This window comes from Astyanax mexicanus, chromosome 18 (genome assembly GCF_023375975.1).
Source record: "Astyanax mexicanus isolate ESR-SI-001 chromosome 18, AstMex3_surface, whole genome shotgun sequence".
NCBI classification, from domain to species: domain Eukaryota; kingdom Metazoa; phylum Chordata; class Actinopteri; order Characiformes; family Acestrorhamphidae; genus Astyanax; species Astyanax mexicanus.
The window spans coordinates 13,156,760-13,175,951 of record NC_064425.1 but is presented as its reverse complement, the minus strand read 5'-3'; the positions used below and the strand labels follow the sequence as shown (position 1 = coordinate 13,175,951).

The following is a 19,192-nucleotide window of genomic DNA, read 5'->3' as shown; positions in this document are numbered from 1 at the left end:
CCTCGGCATCTTAATATAACCTTTATTTAACAAATATTTAGGTGCTTAAAGATTTCATCCTGTTCTTTTATTACAACTTGCTCACTTTTAGGTTCTTGTGCAGAAATCCACATGTTCAGTCTTTATTGAATAAAGATAATCAAAAAACAGGCAAGGTCAAAACCAGAAAACAAACAAGAAGTGCAGAGAACGTAGCAGGAATGGGGAGACAGTTCAGGTCGATAACAAGAAAAGACATAGTAGTGCAGCATAGAAACAATAATTCAATAATCCATTAGCAGTGAACTTCTCTGACCTCATGATTAATCATGGTGATGTATGGGTTTAGGGGGCGGAGCAGGAGGGAGAGCTGTGTTGGCTGAGCTGCTGTGGGTTAGTGACTGTTATAGTGTAATGCAGACTGAACAGGCTACCTAGCTTGCTAATTAATTTAAAACAGTGAATCAGGCAGTAAATCTACCTCTCTTTTTAGGTAGTTATATGACTAACTTTAGCTAAACTAGTTAGCTAGCTAGCGTTAGGTGACACAGCACAGGTTTTCCCCTAAACTCCCTCCCTGGGAGGAACAGCAGCTGTGGCAGTGTATGATGCAGATGATTGGATGTCAGCAGGGAGGCGGTATTATTGATTCATTGATTGATTTGCATATTGTGAGTATCCGCAAACCAAAGGACACAGAATCATCATTCTTGCCTGTAGCACAGTTGAACCTGTGAGGGCGCTGCATAGACAGAGTGAGTGCAATAACAGTGTTTTTTAAAGGTTAGGAAAGGTTTATATTAAGGCTGTCAACGTTAACGCTTTAATTTGTTAATTTGGAGATCAGTAACGTGTTACTATTTTGTTTAAAGCAAGTTCATTGAGGCATCAAGTTTGACCCCTACTTCTGCCATAATCTGCCCCGCCCCCGCCCAACGGCACGCTGTTGTCCAGCCGTAACACTTAATTTCAGACTTTCAGCTCAGACCCAGTTAGAGAGCTTTGTTTCTCTCTCTCTCTCTCTCTCTCTCTCTCTCTCTCACACACACACACACACACACACACACACACACACACAAACACATTTATTCACATGCATTCTTTATTCCAGCAGCCTACATTGATTTTATCTACCCTTAAACGTACAAGTATATACTATTATTTTAATTGACACCACTAATATACATATAATTGCATTTTACATTCATTCTTTTATTTACATATTCCCCAGAAAAAATTGCGTCTGAAGAAAAACAAATGTGATTAATCGCAGTTAATCACAGAATTTTGTTGTGATTAATCGGATTACATTTTTTAATAGATTGACACCACTAGTTAATATACATTTTAGGCAGGACTGGTATCTTTTTTATTACTTACAGATGAGCAAATTTAAGCTATTAATTAAAAAATATATAGTTTGAGGTTTAGTGGCTCTTTTTAAAAACTGTAAATAATGTGTGTGTGTGTGTGCAGGTTCCCATAAGCGAAGCCACAGTCTAGGGGAGAAGGAGATTGTGCGCTCCACACCGTCTCCTGCCCCCGAGCAGTTGTTCCGTGACCGTTCCAACACCCTGAGTGAGAAGCCAGCCCTGCCAGTCATCCGCGACAAGTACAAGGACCTCACTGGAGAGGTGGAGGTCAGGAATGTTCTTTCTCTCTTTCTTTCTATCTCTTTCTCCTTCTCTCAGTCCCCCTGAGTGGACAGCTGAGCCTGACCAGCATATAATGATTATGTGAATGGATTTCTAACATTTTTTATTTTTTTTCTGTCTCTCTCTCTCTTTCTGTTTCTGACTCAGGAAAGTGAGCGTTACGCGTATGAATGGCAGAGGTGTTTGGAGAGCGCTCTTCAGGTACTACTACTCCCACGCTCATAACGGGTCTAAACATCATCATCAGCTCTGTAGTGGATTCAGAACTCATAGTTCTGGAAAGAAACAAACTTTCAGCAGTTATTAGTTTTAAAGGCAAAACTCTCTTAATTAATGTTGTGATCAGGATGTGTCATCAGATATTAGGGAGGCCGGCATTTTCTTATTTGAATTGTGAGGTACCTCACAATTATCTGTGTGGATTGTAGCCTTCAAATCAGTCCTTCGCCATTCCCCGAGTCCTATTTCCACACTTCGGGTTGCCAGGTACAGAACACATAGCACACAAACAGTCCACTGCAGCCATTTTCTGCTGAACAGGTAATCACTGAGCTTTAGTAAGGTTGCTAACCATAGCTGGGCAATGTAGTACTACCACAAATATAGTAAAGATGAGCATTATAGACACGGAAACTTGTCATCGCTGTGTGTCAATCTGGCAACCCGTGTCAGTTGAGAGGTGTTTGGAGAGGATTGGGAGGGGCAGACAACTCTGTCTAGTGTTTAGAATTTGGAATCCAGTACCCAATTCACACTTAAACACACTATTTTTTATTGATTAATTCTTTACCTTGTACTGAAAATTGAGTCAACCCAGTATCATTTTAAAGTGAACTCTAAATATATTTTTGTGTGATGTCAATTGATTTAAAAAAGTGAAAAAAATTATGTTCCAGCACGTATATCTGTGCAGTGTGAAGCTGATTTACCACAGAACATTGAAAGTTTAAAGATGAAAGTAAATATGATTCGTCAGCAAAAAAAATAGGAAATCTAAATAATTAGATTAATTGCACTTGATCAAAATGAATTATGTTCACAGCCCTTATTTAAATATGATTAATGCATCCTACAGTTCTATCCTTTGTTCTTGGTCAGATCAATTGTTTTTATATTCTTCCATCTCTCTCTCTCTCTCATTCTGCACTCTGCAGGTGATCACCACAGCCAACAACACCCTTAATGGCATCAGCAGTTCCACTGTGTGTACTGAGGTCATCCAGTCAGCTCAGGGCATGGAGTACCTGCTAGGTGAGACCCACCTCTATTACCTCCCGCTCACACTTTATTCCACTCACAACACTTAACACTCTTCTCATTCATCACTCTGTAGGTAGAAGTATAGATACTAGTGTTTAAAATACTTCTGTTGGAGTTTAAGTATCAACTCAAGCTTTTGACTTTTAAAGTACATTTTAAAAGTAGTGGTTTTGAAACTACTTAAAGTATAAAAGTAAAAATAAAGCTTATTTGGACATTTGTCTGGAGTTCTCTTGAGTCTCTGCACGGATCATCTTCATACTAGACTACATACGTCTGCTATGTTCTTGCTGGAGTGGGAATGGGGGGGCCTGACGTGTGCAGGTAAGATGGATCATATGAACCAATAGGGTGTCGGAATGGTATATGTTTATACTTCTCATCCAACCACAATCAGATTCACTTTATCTGGATGGAGAGATTTATCTGGATAGGGGTTTTATTGAACGACGAGAAGCTGGACTGAAAATAAGCTGAAATTAAATAGGATTAATGAGGCTAAATGTTACATTTAAAAGTTCAGATAATTGTTTTAAAAATGTAATAATACATAATTACGACAGTAAATAATAGATATACAGCATTTCTACTTAAGTAAGGTAATAAAGTATTTGTACTTCAATACTTCACACGTCTGCCATCCATACCTGTACCTGCAGCTCAGTTACTTCTATTTTGACCATTTCAAATTTTCTGAAAATAAATGCTCTAAATTCAAATGTTTTTATTTTTAATTTGGGAGAAAAGTTGTCATTAGTTTGTAGAATAAAATAACAAGGATTTTTCTTGAGCTGTATGTCACTCATTATATAAGTGACATAAAAGTATTTTAAATTATGATAATATGTATATGTGTATAATGTAATAAAGAGCTGTTATTTTGACTGACCTACCATCTACTCTCCTTCTGCACTATTAAATGAGAGAGAAATTTAATTAAAGTCAATATGACCCATACTTTTATTTTCATCCCTCCTTATTTTCATTCACTTTCATTAATTTTCAGCCACAACGAATCCCAGCCTCTCTTTTGTCTGACAGCCTCTGAACAGGCCCTCAAAACTTTCATCCACATATATACTGATTTACACTTATTTGTTTATCTTTTTTTTTTTTTCTTGTTCCTCCCATTCATTTTTGCACTCTGCTCTAATCCACCACCATACTGCATTTTTGCATCCCTTTTGTTCTTTCTTGCTTTAGCTGCTTGTGTCCTTCAGTAAATGATCTTGTTATGATCTTGGTCATCACATAGCTCTCGTTTAGCTCTTGTTAAACACGTATTTTTAGCACGTTAGACCAGCAGTGAGTGGAAACATCTACATCTTAGATGTAGATCCTGGATCACCGGTGTCTCTGGCAGTGGTGTTCCCGAGAGGAAGATAATAGACTGCTCTGATTCCTTCGATCAAATGAGCTCCAAGCAACAAATTGCTCTGCTCTTCTTTCATTTCTCAACATGTCTTGGAGAAACAACAGCTTTCTTCTTTCTCATTTTTCATCCCATTTTCATCCTCTGGTGTTTGCTCCAGTGGAAAGCCTGCAGTGTAGATTCATCATTTCAGAGATCTTCTGAGACTCATCTTAGCACATCTCTTCTCTTGTATTTATATTTACCTTTACAGCAGCTGTAGAGAGTACATGTGTATGTGTCTATGTACTACTGACTCAAACTAAAATAATTCAAAATTAAATAATTTTAAAAACTATGAATATACTATGTATATTTTTAATAAACATGTTTTAAGAATAGTTTGGGTAGGATGAGTGGGTTAAAGTTCAGGTTATGTTAAGTTCAGTGTCTGAATTTACTTAGATTTAATGTTTGATTAGTAGAGTAAATACTTACTGTTAGCTGTTAACAGTTTACCTAGTAATTGAGATCGAGAAGCACTGCAACATCAGCAGTTTAATAAAATGTCATGGCTTATTCCATGTAATCTTTTCACATTCAAAATATATTGAACATATGCTTGAACAAAAACAAATAATGAGCATGATTGTTTGTGGCACTTAATTAAGAACAGTGCTTAAGAACAATGCTTAAACTATAAATATTTCCCTAAGCATACTGCTGAAAGCATTTCAGTGTTTGAGTTTTTTTTTAAGAAATACCAACATTAGATTGGCAAAATTAAATTTTTATTAAATTCAATTTATATTATAAGTGTCTATCACTTTAAAATGAACTAAAATTATAATAATTTAAATAATAATTTTAATCAATTTAAAATTCTGGTATCGTATACTCAGTTGGTACCTTTTTGGTATAAAATTGCGAAACCAAGCCGTAACTGTGATTCTGCAATATATATAGACTCAGTATATTGCAAGATAATTTAGTACGATACTTCATGGCAAAAAATATAGATAATTTATGCCATGCATATGATACGATCTTAACAATGCTATAAATCACAATATCTTTATACTGTCCCATCCGTAATAATAATATTAATGTTAAGTAATTGCGTTTGTGTGTATATTAGGTGTGGTGGAGGTGTACCGAGTAGCCAGGCGAGTGGAGCTGGGGATCAAGGCCACGGCCGTTTGCTCAGAGAAGCTGCAGGAGCTGCTGAAGGACATCAGCCGTGTGTGGAACAACCTGATGGGCTTCATGTCTCTGGCCAACCTGTCGGTGAGTACTCCCACCTCTCTGCTGCCTCTTAAAGTGTGTTTTCCATCAGGTGCAGCAGTTTGTTTATTGTTTCTGCGGGGTTTCTAGCCTCTTCTAATATGCTTGTGTCTGTGTTTGGTGCTCCAGAGAAGGGCTGCAGAAGGTAGATTGCTGGTCAGGGCTGGACAGTGCTGTGTGGAGAGGTGTTGGGGAGGTGTTGAGAGGAATAAGGAGCGATGGTTTTGTACCCTGTCTGCTTCTGCTCCTCACCCCTGGGAGAATATTGCTTTCCAAAAGCCAGCTGATAATATTCGAGGGGTGTGTGTGTGTCTGTGGATATGTGTATATGTGTGCTTGTTTTCATGAGCTCTCTGGGTGAGAGAGAGGGCAAGAGTGAGAAAGAGTATTACAGCAGTTTTCCATGTAGGACTGGGCGATAGTTCCACATGTTTATTGTGTGATGAATGTTTCAGTTAAAGTGGTATGATTTGTCCACTATCTTAATATACATTGTATACTTAAAAAGTTTGTAGACACAGACATCATTCATTCTGTGCTATAAACTATTTATTGCATGGATTGAATGATGCACTCTGAAGAGGGGAATCCAGTTAGTGGTGTTAAGTCTTTATTCTTCTTCCTCCACGACACAAGTTAGTCTTACACATTCAACAAATACAAAAGTAAAAAAAGTTTCTTGATGTTAATGTTTTTTCATAAAAAAAAAATTATGAGAAGTTCAAACTTTTTTAACTGCTTCTGTATTTTCACAAAAATGACCAATTTTTTTTTTTTTAATCAGATCATACACAGATTACATGCATGGTAAAATATTACAATATGGAGATTATTTTAAAGCTTACAGAAGTGTGAAACACTTTTTTATTTTATTTGTGATATTTACAATATTTCGCGTAGCCTATAACGTGAATGTATTCTTTTCCATCTGAGCAATTAGTCTGATAATATTTTTTTTAATGGCGGGAAGGAAGAAAAACAAAAAACATCTGGTGCCACAAGTGCTCAGGAACATAATGAGGGTGAGCGTGGTAAAGGTGGCGCTTTTCTATTCTTAACCTTTTCTAGTCGGAGCTTCTGGTTGGTGCAGGTGTATTGATCAGCAGGGGCTGATGATGGCATCAGCTGCAGTGGAGCTGATGAGCAGCTTTAGTTTCTGAGGCAGCTGGGGCTTTGTGTGGAGGTGAATAGCACGGTAAAGGTTTCTTATTGTTCTCTAATAAAGCACATTCATTCATGCGTACATGCGCTTGTGTGTCTCTCTCTCTTTTCCAGCCTGATGAAAGCTCCCTGGACTTCTCCTCCTGTATCCTGAGGCACGGCATTAAGAATGCGAAGGAGCTGGCCTGTGGAGTGTGTCTGCTGAATGTGGACTCACGCAGCAAGGTCTGCCACCTCCCACACACATACATACATACATGCATACATACATATATACATACATATACATACATACATACATGCATGCATACATAGATACATACATACATACATACATATATACATACATACATACATACATACATATGTATATATATTAGAGATGGACCGATCAGTGATTTTGGGGCCGATTTTAATCGCACAACATGTTTTGGCTCAGTCGGCCAATTGCCAATAGGGCTGCAACGATTAGCTGATATAATCGACAATGTTGATTATTTAAATTTGTCGACTTCAAATATAATTTTCGACTAATCGTTAATTTGTAATGTCTCCAAATCCAAAGTGCCCAAACACAACAGATTACATATTTAATCACTAAATATCAAACATCTAGACATTTAAATGCCTTTGAAATCTCATGTTCAGCTTTTTCTATCGTTTTTAGAGATGGAGGAGATGGCAGAAATAATCGTTGACTAATTGATAAATCGAGAAAATAATCAACAGATTAGTCGACTACCAAAATAATCATTGGTTGCAGCCCTAATCGCCACATTAATGTCACACAGATGCTAGGCAAAATTTTGTTTACTTAGATGCCAATCCCGCAGGAACAGATATCCCAAAAAGCAGCCTCACTGCCTGTTCTAAATCTGCTTAAAATAGCTTTTATTTACTTTTAAATATATATAACTAACTTATTCCATTGCCCTCCAGAAGTATTGAAACAATAAGGCCGATCCTTTTTTTGCTGTAAACTGAAAACATTTGGGTTTTATATTAAAAGATGAATAAGACAAAAATTCACAGACAGTGTTTCTACTGAGTTCACTTTACATCAATGTAGATTAATGAAAGCTTAAGCCATGACACTACCTCCACTGTGTTTCGCAGATGAGCTGGTATGTTTGGAATCATGAGCAGATCCTTTCTTTTTTTTCAACTTAAGCCTTTTCATCACATTGGTAAATGTTAATCTTTGTCTAATCAGTTCTAAATCATTTCAGAGGCTTTAGTCTCTGTACTTAACGGAAAAGTCCAGCCTGGTCTTCATATTCCTATTGCTAATTAGTGTTTTTCATCTTCTGGTGAGGCTTCTATACTTTTGTTTACAAAGTCTTCTGCGAACAGTAGATTGTGATATCTTTACTCCTGTCCTCTGGAGGTTATTGCTGATGTCTTTAACAGTTGTTTTAGTTATCAACTGCTGTGGTTTTCTTTTGACTACATGTTCGATATCTGTTGCTTAGTACACCAGTGACGACTTTCTTCTTCAGGACGTTGCAAGCGGATGTACTGGTAAAACCCAAATCTGAAACTGATTGTAGACATTCAGCACTATTTATTGTTTGAATAATCAATGCATCAGGACACACCTGGGCAATAAAACACACCTGACAGTTACATGTTCCAATACTTTTGCTTATAAGAAAAAAAGTGTGTTCAGACAGGAGGAGCAATCTTCTGAACTTTGTTTCAGATCCAGATGTAAATACCTGAAAAAAAAAATGAAATGTTGGTCTTTTGTTTAATATTCATCTTTTAATGTCAAAACCAAATGTTTTCAGTCTACAGCAGAAATAAAGGGATTGATCTCACTGTTCCAATACTTTTGGACAGGGCTGTAAATTAATAATAATAATAATAATAATAATAATAGAAATGTAGCACTCTGGCTATCTGGGCAAAAAAAATCCAGCTCAGCTCTACCCAAACCAAGCCAGTGTACTTTCTGTCCAACCCTGACTCGGGCCACCTTATAAACTTTCATTGTGAGCCCAAGCCATTTTAAGCCCGGTGTTGCACCAAATTCTGTGACTGCTGAGTTGTATGACCATAGATTGGCGATATTGGCGCATATTTTGGCCCTAAAATCCTCTAATACCGATACATAGCCGATTGATCTTCTCATCTCTAATATATATATATATACTGTATCTGTGATATAGTCATAACACAACACACCACATACAATATTCATATATTCTTGTATTGATCCCTTCACCATGTTGTGTATACCTGCAAGCAAAACAGCAAGAGTAGCAGAGTGCACAAAGCTCCCTCAGACCCGCATATGCACTCCACTCACATCAAACGCTGCATGACTTACTGACCTGTTCTCTGGCTTTGGCCGTTTTGCAGAAGAAAGAAGATGGCACTTTGGGACGTCTGTTTAAAAGAGTAGGACGCATCAATCTCTGGCTCTAAAACCCCAAACCCGAGCTTTTTCACTTAACTCTGGGACAGGGAGGCTGACGCTGTGGTGCCAAAATGACCCGCTGTCCCCTGCCTGCAACTACAGTGGGGAAAAATATGTATTTGATACGTTTTTGCAAGTTTTCCCATGAAAACGTGAAAAATGGAGAGGTCTGTCATTTTTAGTTTCACATCAACTTTGAGATGCATCATACATTGTATGATTTTTAAATAATTAATTTGCATTTATTTAATAAAAAATAAGTATTTTATACAATAGAAAAACAGACCTTTGTTTGCAATTACAAAGGTCAGGCGTTTACTGTAGTTCTTACAGGGAGTTTGGCCCACTCCTCCACACAGATCTTCTCCAGACCTTATAGGTTTCGAGGCTGTCACTGTGCAACATTACGTTTCACCTCCACAGATTTTTTTATTGGGTTCAGGTCTTGAGAGTGGCTAGGCCACTCCAGGACCTTAGAATGCTTCTTATAGAGCCACTCCTTAGTTGCACTGGCTGTGTGTTTCGGGTCATTGTCATGATGGAAGACCCAGCCACGACCCATCATCAATGCTCTAACTGAGGGAAGGAGGTTGTTGGACAAAATATTACTAAACATGACCCCATCCATCCTCCGTTCAATACAGTGCAGTCGTTCTGTCCTCTTTGCAGCAAAGCGCCCGTAAAGTATGATGTTTCCACCCCCATGCTTCACAGTTGGGGCAGTGTTCATGAGGTTGTACTGATCCTTGTTCTTCCACCAAACACGGCGAATGAAGTTGGTCCAAAAAGCTCTATTTTGGTCTCATCCGACCACATGACCTTCTCCCATGCCTTTGAATCAGGTCACTCCAGTGGTATTGAGTGCAGAAAAGGAGGAATAGCTTCTTAAAGGAAAGCAAAAAGTCTGTGAGAGCCAGAATGATTGCTGGTTGTTGGTGATTTTTTTTTTTTTTTCGATTCTGTATCTCACAGTTGAAGTGAACCTACGCTAAAAACTGTAGACCTCTCTAGTTTTACCTATGTAGGCGCAAAAACTAGCAACATTTTATCACATACTTATTTTCCCCACTGTATATACTCCCCCTGTCTGTTGCATTTAAGCGATGTGAAGCATGACTAGCCATGCTGACATTCATTCGAACAGGCAGCTCAAGGCTGCCAGGCAGTGGTCCACTCTCATGACTGGACAGGGGATGGGCCGACGCACTGCCTCGTCATGTTGGCACCTCAGGTCAGCGGGGGAGGACTTTTCAGAAAGGTTTGTGGCAAATTTGGTGTTTGAAGCTGATTCAGAGGCCTGGTTTAAAGCCAAACAACAACAGAACATTTGGTCAGTCACATCATCAAGCTATGTTTTAGGTATCCAAAGTTGCTACCAGCTAATAAAGGGCTTTTACAAAAAGTCTCTGTGACTTTTTCTATTAATTCTAATAGATCATCACACTGTCTAATAGATTTTTGGCAATTGATATTTAATAGGAACGATTATTAATAAATACGATTGGGAGTGTAAAATGGCTACAGATGTCCAATTTCCAAACACAGCGGTGACATATCTTACTCTGTAGCTGATCAGTGAATGTATAAGTTTCAATGTCCAAAAAATATTCTTGAGGTGCTAATTAACCTACCTGTGGTTAGCAACCTTACTGAAGCTTAGTGATTACCTGTTTAGCCATTTCCATGGCTGCTACACACTGTTTGGTGCTGTTGTCAATGCCTGGCAACCTGGGGTGTGGAGATGGGACTGGGGAAATGATGGTGGGCAGGTTAAGAGGCAACATCCCACAAAGATTATACACCCTGCATACACTCTTCAGAATTTCTAAAAGTTCACAGCTGCCAGTTTGCCACAAACCTGTAGAGCAAAAAATCTTTCATATTTCTCTTTCATTCTTCTTCTCCTCCCTTCCTTCCTTCCTTAGTACTTTCCTCTAATAGCTCTAACACCACCCAGCCAGTGTCTGCTAATGTGGGAGTCACGTTATTCATAGGGCGTTATGCCATAATATGCCAGGTTCATGCTACACGATTTCTGTTTTTTAGTTGCGGACAGTTTTGATTACAGACAAAAAAAAGAAAAAGGAAAATCTTGGATCTCAGTGTTTGCTTAGTTGTGTGGTGTGAACTATTGAAAGACTCTCACCAAGCCGTCATCAAGCGATCAGTGACCAGTCTCAGATGCTCAAATATGGCAAATTTATAGAGATTTAATATCTAACCCAGTCGACCACTGTTTCCCTGATATATCATCAAATTACTATATAAATCCTCTATAAATGAGAGTAAATGGAGCTAAAAAGCTAAAAACTTAAGTATTTCCTTCATTTAAGAAAGTAGAATGAAGTCACTGCATTACTGCTACTGTGAGCTGATTGGTTGGTGATCTGAAGCTAGTACGCTAAGAGCAAGAGTGCTTAGTCTAAAAGGCTTATAACTGAAGTTATAAAATTAAACATTTGATATAGTTCTGTGTTGAGGACGTATACGTATTTTAATATAAAATTGATCAGATATTTATGAACTCTGATTTTGCACAATTGCAAATTATATGAAACCATTCATTTGGGACTCACTTTAAGTGGGTATTCTCCTCTTTAGAGATTCTCTGGTGTAGCATCGCTAGTTCTTGTATGCGTTTAGTTCTGGCGTCTTCTCCTGATAAACTTTTTTCTGGAGAGCAGCCAGGTGAGTCTCAGAATTCCCACTGTAAAAGGCTGTGTCATTTAGTGTAATCAGTCATTTAGTAAGAAAGTCTCAACAACTGAAGGACCCGTAATTACAGCACAACTCAAAGTGGTGTAGTGTGAACCTGGCATTAGATATTAGTTTTTTAGACTGCAGGTTAGACTTCATCGGACGGATGAAGGAGGTGTAGAAACGTTCAGAGCTGTAGTGGTGGAAGAGCAGATGCACCTTAATCATCCGTCACCCATCCGCAAAACACAGGTGCTAAGCGAGCAGCTGAACGCATCCAACCAGCTGCTGATTGATAGAGTTGTTTCAGGCTGCTCCCGACACCTGATTAATGATTCCACCGTTTTTAATTACATATTTGGGAACAGGACTGGCAGCGATTCAGAGGATAATGAAATCAAAGCTGTTTGAAACACGCTTCTTTTCAAAAGAGGGTGCGACAGCGTGGGGTCAGCAGTTCGGGATCAGTGGTGTTTTGTTGTATTAGAGGAGCGGAGGGCATGGCTGGGGGCCAACGGAGCTGCGGAAGGGCTCATTTATGCTCAGGTTAAATACAATATGGAAAAGAACGCAGCCTTCTGTGACCATTTCATCCATATTAGTGGCTGTTCTATGAAAACTTCATAAAGACAAATATTGGAAATCGTGTCGGTAGAGTATACAGCAGCTGATGGCAAGCTGCATAACTGGGATTTGAACCAGCAATCTCCCAATCATAGCTTTGATAGAACATTTTTTTAAACATTCAAAGCAGTTTACATCCTTGCTGCCTCTTTGGTAACTTTTATAGTAAGTACATCATCACAACCTCCTCCACGGTTGCCATGTTTGTTATTTTTCTCAGAAACCTGATTCTAAGCTAGGGATGCACCGAATAATTGGCAGCCAAAAATATTTGTCTAAAAACAAATTGGCAAAAAAAAAGCATTTTTCATGTTTATCAGAATAAGTAATAAAAAAAGCTGAGGCTAGTCTGTTTGAGATTGTGAGATTGTGATTCAGTGTTTCTTGTAAACTTAGCCAACAGTGAGGTATGGAGCTGACAGGGCAAGCCAAGAAACGGCAGGTTTATGTTAATTTTTACTTTTGCACTTATTAAATGGAGATGAAAAAAGGGCAAATTTAAATGAAAACCTGCAAAAAAAACATTGAATTCATGCCAAATTACAGGACACATTGAAGTATGTGGGCATTTGCTGTTGAAACAGACATTCATTTTGTATTTAAAGAGAGTATAAATGAGCCTTTCAGGTACCTTTATGTGGGGTTGCTGGAAAAGGGGCTGACCACAGTTGGGTAGCTGCTGGATAAGGAGAGGGTCTACAACATCATCATCACCCTGCTGCATCTGCCTTTTAGGATGTGTCTTCAGGAATGGGCAACATAAATGGGCATAAATATAATTGAGTTTTTTTTTTTCACGTATAGAAGTGTAAGCAGTTGACAATGAAAATGTTTGTATAATTTAATATATGCTAATTTATCTCTAACCAAAATGTTTTTTATTTCTTTGGAATCAAAAATGGTTCTTCAATTTATGTACCTTATAAGGTGTCAGGTGACTTGTTGCAGGTCTGTTTGATAGTAGATAGCAGTTAGACACAGTTATATGCACTTTACAGTGTGCAGTGATGTAGCCCAGAGTGTTTTCAAATTGGGTTATTTGACATAGTGAGTGCAATTATTTGCACTAAAAATTCAGTTTGTAACCAGATTAATAAAGATTTAAATAATCTATATCTTCATGCTGATGTTGTGGTTCAGTGTGTTAAAAAATTGAAGTTAAGGGTTTTACCTGATGCTTCTGACACATTTAAATTTATTATCATTATATATATATATATTTTTTTAGAGTTTATTATACATTATTACTTGACTCATGGCTTGTTGGTGGTGTTTAAGGACAGTTGCTCGTTCCTGTGAGATTTGAGGGCTTTGGGCACAGTGGGATTAACCCCTTTTGTCTTTATGGTGCTGTACTTTTACTCGCAGTCTCTGTACTGTAGTTTCTAGCTGCCTTTAGTGCAGAAAACCCTGACCGTTTTTATGCTGTTTCCAGGCACTGACAAAAAACTCTGGCATGAAGTTAATGGTAAATATTTTGCTTTATTTTTTCTTTCTGATATTCTAGATTATCTACTTAGCCTTAGCATCTTCACTAGCCTTCCGAACCCTGTATTAACGCTTGTGGTCTTTCCAGCTGTGCAAATGTGGGACACTTTGAGCTCACAATCAGATGGTAATTAACCTTTGAGCAAAGTGAACAGAGGTCACTGCCGTTTGAGTGACCTTTTTGGCCACCTGCTCTAACCCTCAGCGGCCTGGGCAGAGGGAGATAGCGATACAGCGATAGCCGCCACGGGATTAGCCTTTTCATCCAGCGCCACTATAGAAATGTCTGTGCTAACAGCTTGTGCGCTACTGCAGAGTACAGTGACAGTGAATAGAGAACGAGAGAATGATGAAATGAGGGGAAAAGATTGGAACATTGGATTAATAGAGTTCCTCATAGTCGTTGGTAAAGAAGTCTTTGAGCAGACCAGTGGACATTTTATCTGCTTATTTGATAATATTTTGAAGCACATAAAGCAACCTGTATGGCTCCCAATATATATACATATATATATATATATACATATATATATACAGTCATATGAAAACGTTTGGGCACCCCTATTAGTCTTAATCATTTTTAGTTCTAAATATTTGGGTGTTTGCAACAGCCATTTCAGTTTGATATATCTAATAACTGATGGACACAGTAATATTTCAGGATTTAAATGAGGTTTGTGCAATTGCACACAGAAAATGTGCAATATGCATTAAACCAAAATTTGACCGTTGCAAAAGTATGGGCAACTACTTTTTACTGACTCATTGAAGCACAAAATTAGTTTGGTAACCTCTTTGAGCTTTGAACTTCATAGACAGGTGTATCCAATCATGAGAAAAGGTATTTAAGGTGGCCAATTACAAGTTGTTCTCCTATTTGAATCTCCTCTGAAGAGTGGCATCATGGGCTCATCAAAACAACTCTCAAATGATCTAAAAACAAAGATTGTTCAGCATAGTTGTTCAGGGGAAGGATACAAAAAGTTGTCTCAGAGATTTAACCTGTCAGTTTCCACTGTGAGGTTCATAGTAAGGAAATGGAAGACCACAGGGACAGTTCTTGTTAAGCCCAGAAGTGGCAGGCCAAGAAAAATATCAGAAAGGCAGAGAAGAAGAATGGTGAGAACAGTCAAGGACAATCCACAGACCACCTCCAGAGAACTGCAGCATCATCTTGCTGCAGATGGTGTCACTGTGCATCGGTCAACAATACAGCGCACTTTGCACAAGGAGGAGCTGTATGGGAGAGTGATGCGAAAGAAGCCATTTCTGCAAGCACGCCACAAACAGAGTCGCCTGAGGTGTGCCTGAAATGGTTAAACAGAATCAGAAGGCACATATAGGTCACATATTAATAGATAGAAAAAAGCCTAAAAAACATTGGATTTGGGCAATTATACCTGCTGTGAACACAGCCCAACACAGACTTTTGAGAGTAGTGTTCTGTTGTGATACTGTTGGTGTGCTGAACAGTACAGCAGTGGGGTTGTTGGGAAAATGCTAAATGAAACGTTTGGTAATTCAGTCTCTCGCTGTGTGGGAGGGCATGATTCACCACACATGACTCATTGCTCTCCGGCTTCGGCACAGATATTTTATCAGGGATGCAAAACCCTTGATCTACGATACATATGCACACACTCGCGCGCACATTATCATCTTTTTTTAAGCAGCAAAGTGCTGCAGCTGGGTCTTTCAAAGGGAGCCCTGAGAATCTGCGTATTGAACGAACTTCATAAGCTCCTCGATTTCCCACGTCCAGATATAGACACCATGGGTGGATAGCGCCCAAGTCGTCTATATATCCTGCAAACTGTGTCAGGAGGACAGAGCACTGAGCCTCATTAACCTCGTATAATATGTGACTTTCTAACCTGAAGAGAGAAGTTTCGGAAACGAACCACAGTGTTGTATAATTTATAACAGCTCAGTTAAGTATTAGCCTAGATTTAAAACGAATTCAGGCTCAGAGTGGATTAAAATGTTGCCAATATCTGAGGATCTCCGGTTTGAAATCCCAAGTCATGCTGCTTGCCATCAGCAGCCGGAGTCTGAGATAGCATAGTTGGCTTGTTAGCTTTTAGATCAAGAGATTTTAATTTTTTTGCTCCTTTGACACTCTTAAATGTAGCTATAAAGTAATGGATTGATGAATTAATTACAAGCAAAAACATCTTTGAAACGTTGAGACATAAATGGCAAGGCGTGTTGTGTTTCTCGGCTGCTACTTTGTCGAAGGCTGTTCCAAAATAAAGGTTCCTGAGAAATGCAGCCCACATTCAGAAATGTAGCAAAAAAAACCCTCTGGATCAGCATTTGTTTTAAATGTTATTTTTTTATTAATTTGTAGTTTATTTTAAGAAATTATTAAAGTATACAGATTTAGTGCTTCAGTGTGGCGTCACCACAAAACCTCTGTAGGCTGTTCCATAAACGTGTCCAAAAGGCTAATAGATGCTACTATTTGCAGCAGATTCTTTAGAACTTTTCATTTGAGAAATTGTGTCTCCATGAACCATAGGTGCTCTTGTCAGGTCACTAGCTATTAGTGTATTGGGTTTAGTTTGGTGCTTCATTTAGACTTGCTAGCACCACCTCGCCGTGGTGAGTAGATATAGACGATCTACTAGGAGATAGCCTTCAAAAAATCTTTTTTTTTCTCGTTCACAAATTACAGCTTCTTTTGTAAGTTCACAAATGGAAGATTATGTAAGAGTAATTCAACATATCAATATTGCTGCATGGAAGCTAAGGCTAACTACACACTGAATTAAGGCCAATAGACCGAAGTCTCTTAAAAAAAAAACCACACATACACACACACACAAAAAACAGCCCAATTCGCCAGTGTAGTCAAGTTATATTAGCAAATTCAGATTGAGTAGCAGTTCTTTACATTTCTTTACAACAGAACACTACACTTAAAAGTCTGTGTTGGGCTACGTTCACACAGCGGGTATAATTGCTCAAATCCATTGTTTTTTAGGCTTTTTTTGTGTATTAATATGTGACCTACATGTGCCTTCTGATTCTGTTTAACCATTTCAAGCACACCTCAGGCAACTCTGTTTGTGGCATGCTTACCAAACTTACTGGTCTGTATTTTGTTTTCCTTTTTGCAGTTTTACAAGAAAAAATACATGATTTCCTACATTTATCCTGCTAAATACAACACTGTCTGTTCCTTGGAGAATGCAAGACTAGAAGATAGCTCAAGCTAGGTTGCTAAAGCATTAGCTTCTAGCTCTGACAAAGTTAAAGTTAATCTCCCTCGCTCTCTTTTCTTTTCTCTCCCCTCTGCTGGCTCTGACGTGACGGCCAGGCTTTCAACTCCGAGACCGATAACTTCAAGCTGACGTACGGCGGTCACCAGTACCACGCCAGCTGCGCCAATTTCTGGATTAATTGTGTGGAGCCCAAGCCCCCAGGCCTCATCCTACCTGATCTGCTGTGAGCTCCATCTTTCTCCAATGGCTGCTGCTGCTGCTGAAACTGCTGGAAGGACTTGGACTTGGGTTTTCTCTCATGTTTATTTATTGCCGTCTTTTCCCCTCCTTGCAGCCAACCAGTGGCTGGTTCTCTGGAGTCTTGAAATTGGCCTGTGAAGCTCTCAACGTTTGTGAAGATTGAAAAGATAGAAAAACTACTGGTGTAATTTATTGAAATATGGGTGTATTGAGTAAAATGTCCTTTACCGTCTTTTCTCTCTGTGTTTGACCTTGAGAGGGAGAGAAGGAAAAGACTGGAATGAACTGGCATTTACGTCTGTGTGAAGTCTCGTGTGTAGAAGACGGTTCGGTAGGTCTAACAACAATCCATACAATAGAAGAGAAAGATATCATCGCTGTCAGTCAAAAACCTTTTACTTCCAATTTTGGGGCTATAATGTTTTTGCATGATGGCAGCTATATCTGTCAGATATTAATACTTCTACCTCTAATAGGTAATGTACAATTTGGATTAACTTGCACAAACATATGAAACTAACATGGCATACACTCTTACATTTGTATTAAAACACTTGTTTTATAGTCATGCAGTCATGTGACTATTAAATGACGATGTATACAGTAGGTGAAGGATAATTTTAGATATGTTATGTACAGGTTCAATGCAGTGTTCTCTTCTTCTATCTCTTTTCTTTGTTTTAGCAGGGCTGTACTATCCATCATTCTGCTGGAACTCGATCTACAATCTCATGAATTCATGAGTTCTGAAATGGTTGGGTTCTGAATTGGCTGGGTTTTAAATGGTTGGGTTCTGAATTGGTTGGGGTTTGAAACGGTGGGTCTTTGGCTGCCTGTAATTAAATAATATTTTCTGTGTGAGTCTGTCTGAGTGTTGATGAAGTGTCTCCTTCTGGGGAAACTTTTTTAAAAAGGTCATATTTTCCCTGTTGATTTGTGTAACAGCGCTACTGAATGTCTTTTCTTTATTGTGAAGTGTTGATCAGCATTGACTGTGTACTTGAAATGCCCCGGAGGATCGCTTAAAATCCAATCGTTCTTTCTTCTGCTTGAAAGTCTCAATTTTGGTCTCAATCTTAATCAGCTTGTCATGATCAATTCATTTACAGAGGCACTATAAGTGTTGATATAAACATTGATGTTCTGCATCCATTAAAATGCTGTGTGTCCGACACTGTTCCGTTTTGCCTTTTTCTTCGTTTCTTCTTTTTGAGTGAAATAGCATCTAAAATGCATTTTATACACAATCCGTTGATAATATTATGCCTTTTACCTTGTTTTAGTGACTCACTGTCTTTTTTTTTAGATTTTCTTCACCCTGTTCCTTAATTTCAGTGGTCAGGACCCCACAGGAGAGAAAACCACCACAGAGCAGCTTCTGATTATTTGGGTGGTGACTCATTCTCAGTCTTTATTCTCAGCACTGCAGTTACATTGATTGGCGTAGTGATGGTGTATGAAGTGTTAGTGTGTGTTACAGTGAGTGGATCAGATACAGCAGTGTTGCTGGAGTTTTTAAACACTGTGTTTAATCACTCACTGTCTTTCACTGTCTGTTCACTAAACGTGGTTTAGGTCTGGCAGACTAAATCCAGTTTTACTGTATTATAATATATCAGTGTAGAGCTAGACAAAAAAGAGGGAGTGTGAGGGAGAGAGAGACAGAGAGAGAGAAAGATAGAAAGAGACAGTCAGCGAGTGAGACGGAAACAGTGCAAGAGAGACAGTCAAAGAGAGAGATAGAGAAATTCAGTCTGAGAGAGAGACAGTCAAAAAGACAAAGAAAGAGAGAGTCAGCGAGTGG

The 19,192-nt window shown here is 38.6% G+C and overlaps 1 protein-coding gene across 8 annotated transcripts in view; it reads left to right on the top strand.

The window, feature by feature from the left end:
• Positions 1 to 18,560, top strand: part of synrg (synergin, gamma) — a 63,000-nt gene extending 44,440 nt beyond the window's left edge. For 5 of the 8 annotated variants that reach the window (XM_007248622.4, XM_007248618.4, XM_049466837.1 and 2 more), the window contains 8 exons: positions 1,456 to 1,619; positions 1,782 to 1,835; positions 2,789 to 2,885; positions 5,384 to 5,532; positions 6,805 to 6,915; positions 9,055 to 9,093; positions 13,869 to 13,901; positions 17,244 to 18,560. In XM_007248622.4, the coding sequence (XP_007248684.3) occupies positions 1,456 to 1,619; positions 1,782 to 1,835; positions 2,789 to 2,885; positions 5,384 to 5,532; positions 6,805 to 6,915; positions 9,055 to 9,093; positions 13,869 to 13,901; positions 17,244 to 17,375 (779 nt within the window). In that variant the 3' untranslated portion in view covers positions 17,376 to 18,560. The remainder of the gene's footprint in view (positions 1 to 1,455; positions 1,620 to 1,781; positions 1,836 to 2,788; positions 2,886 to 5,383; positions 5,533 to 6,804; positions 6,916 to 9,054; positions 9,094 to 13,868; positions 13,902 to 17,243) is intronic. The other 3 variants (XM_049466839.1, XM_007248624.4, XM_049466838.1) reach the window with 2 other exon arrangements.
• Positions 18,561 to 19,192: the final 632 nt, after the last annotated feature.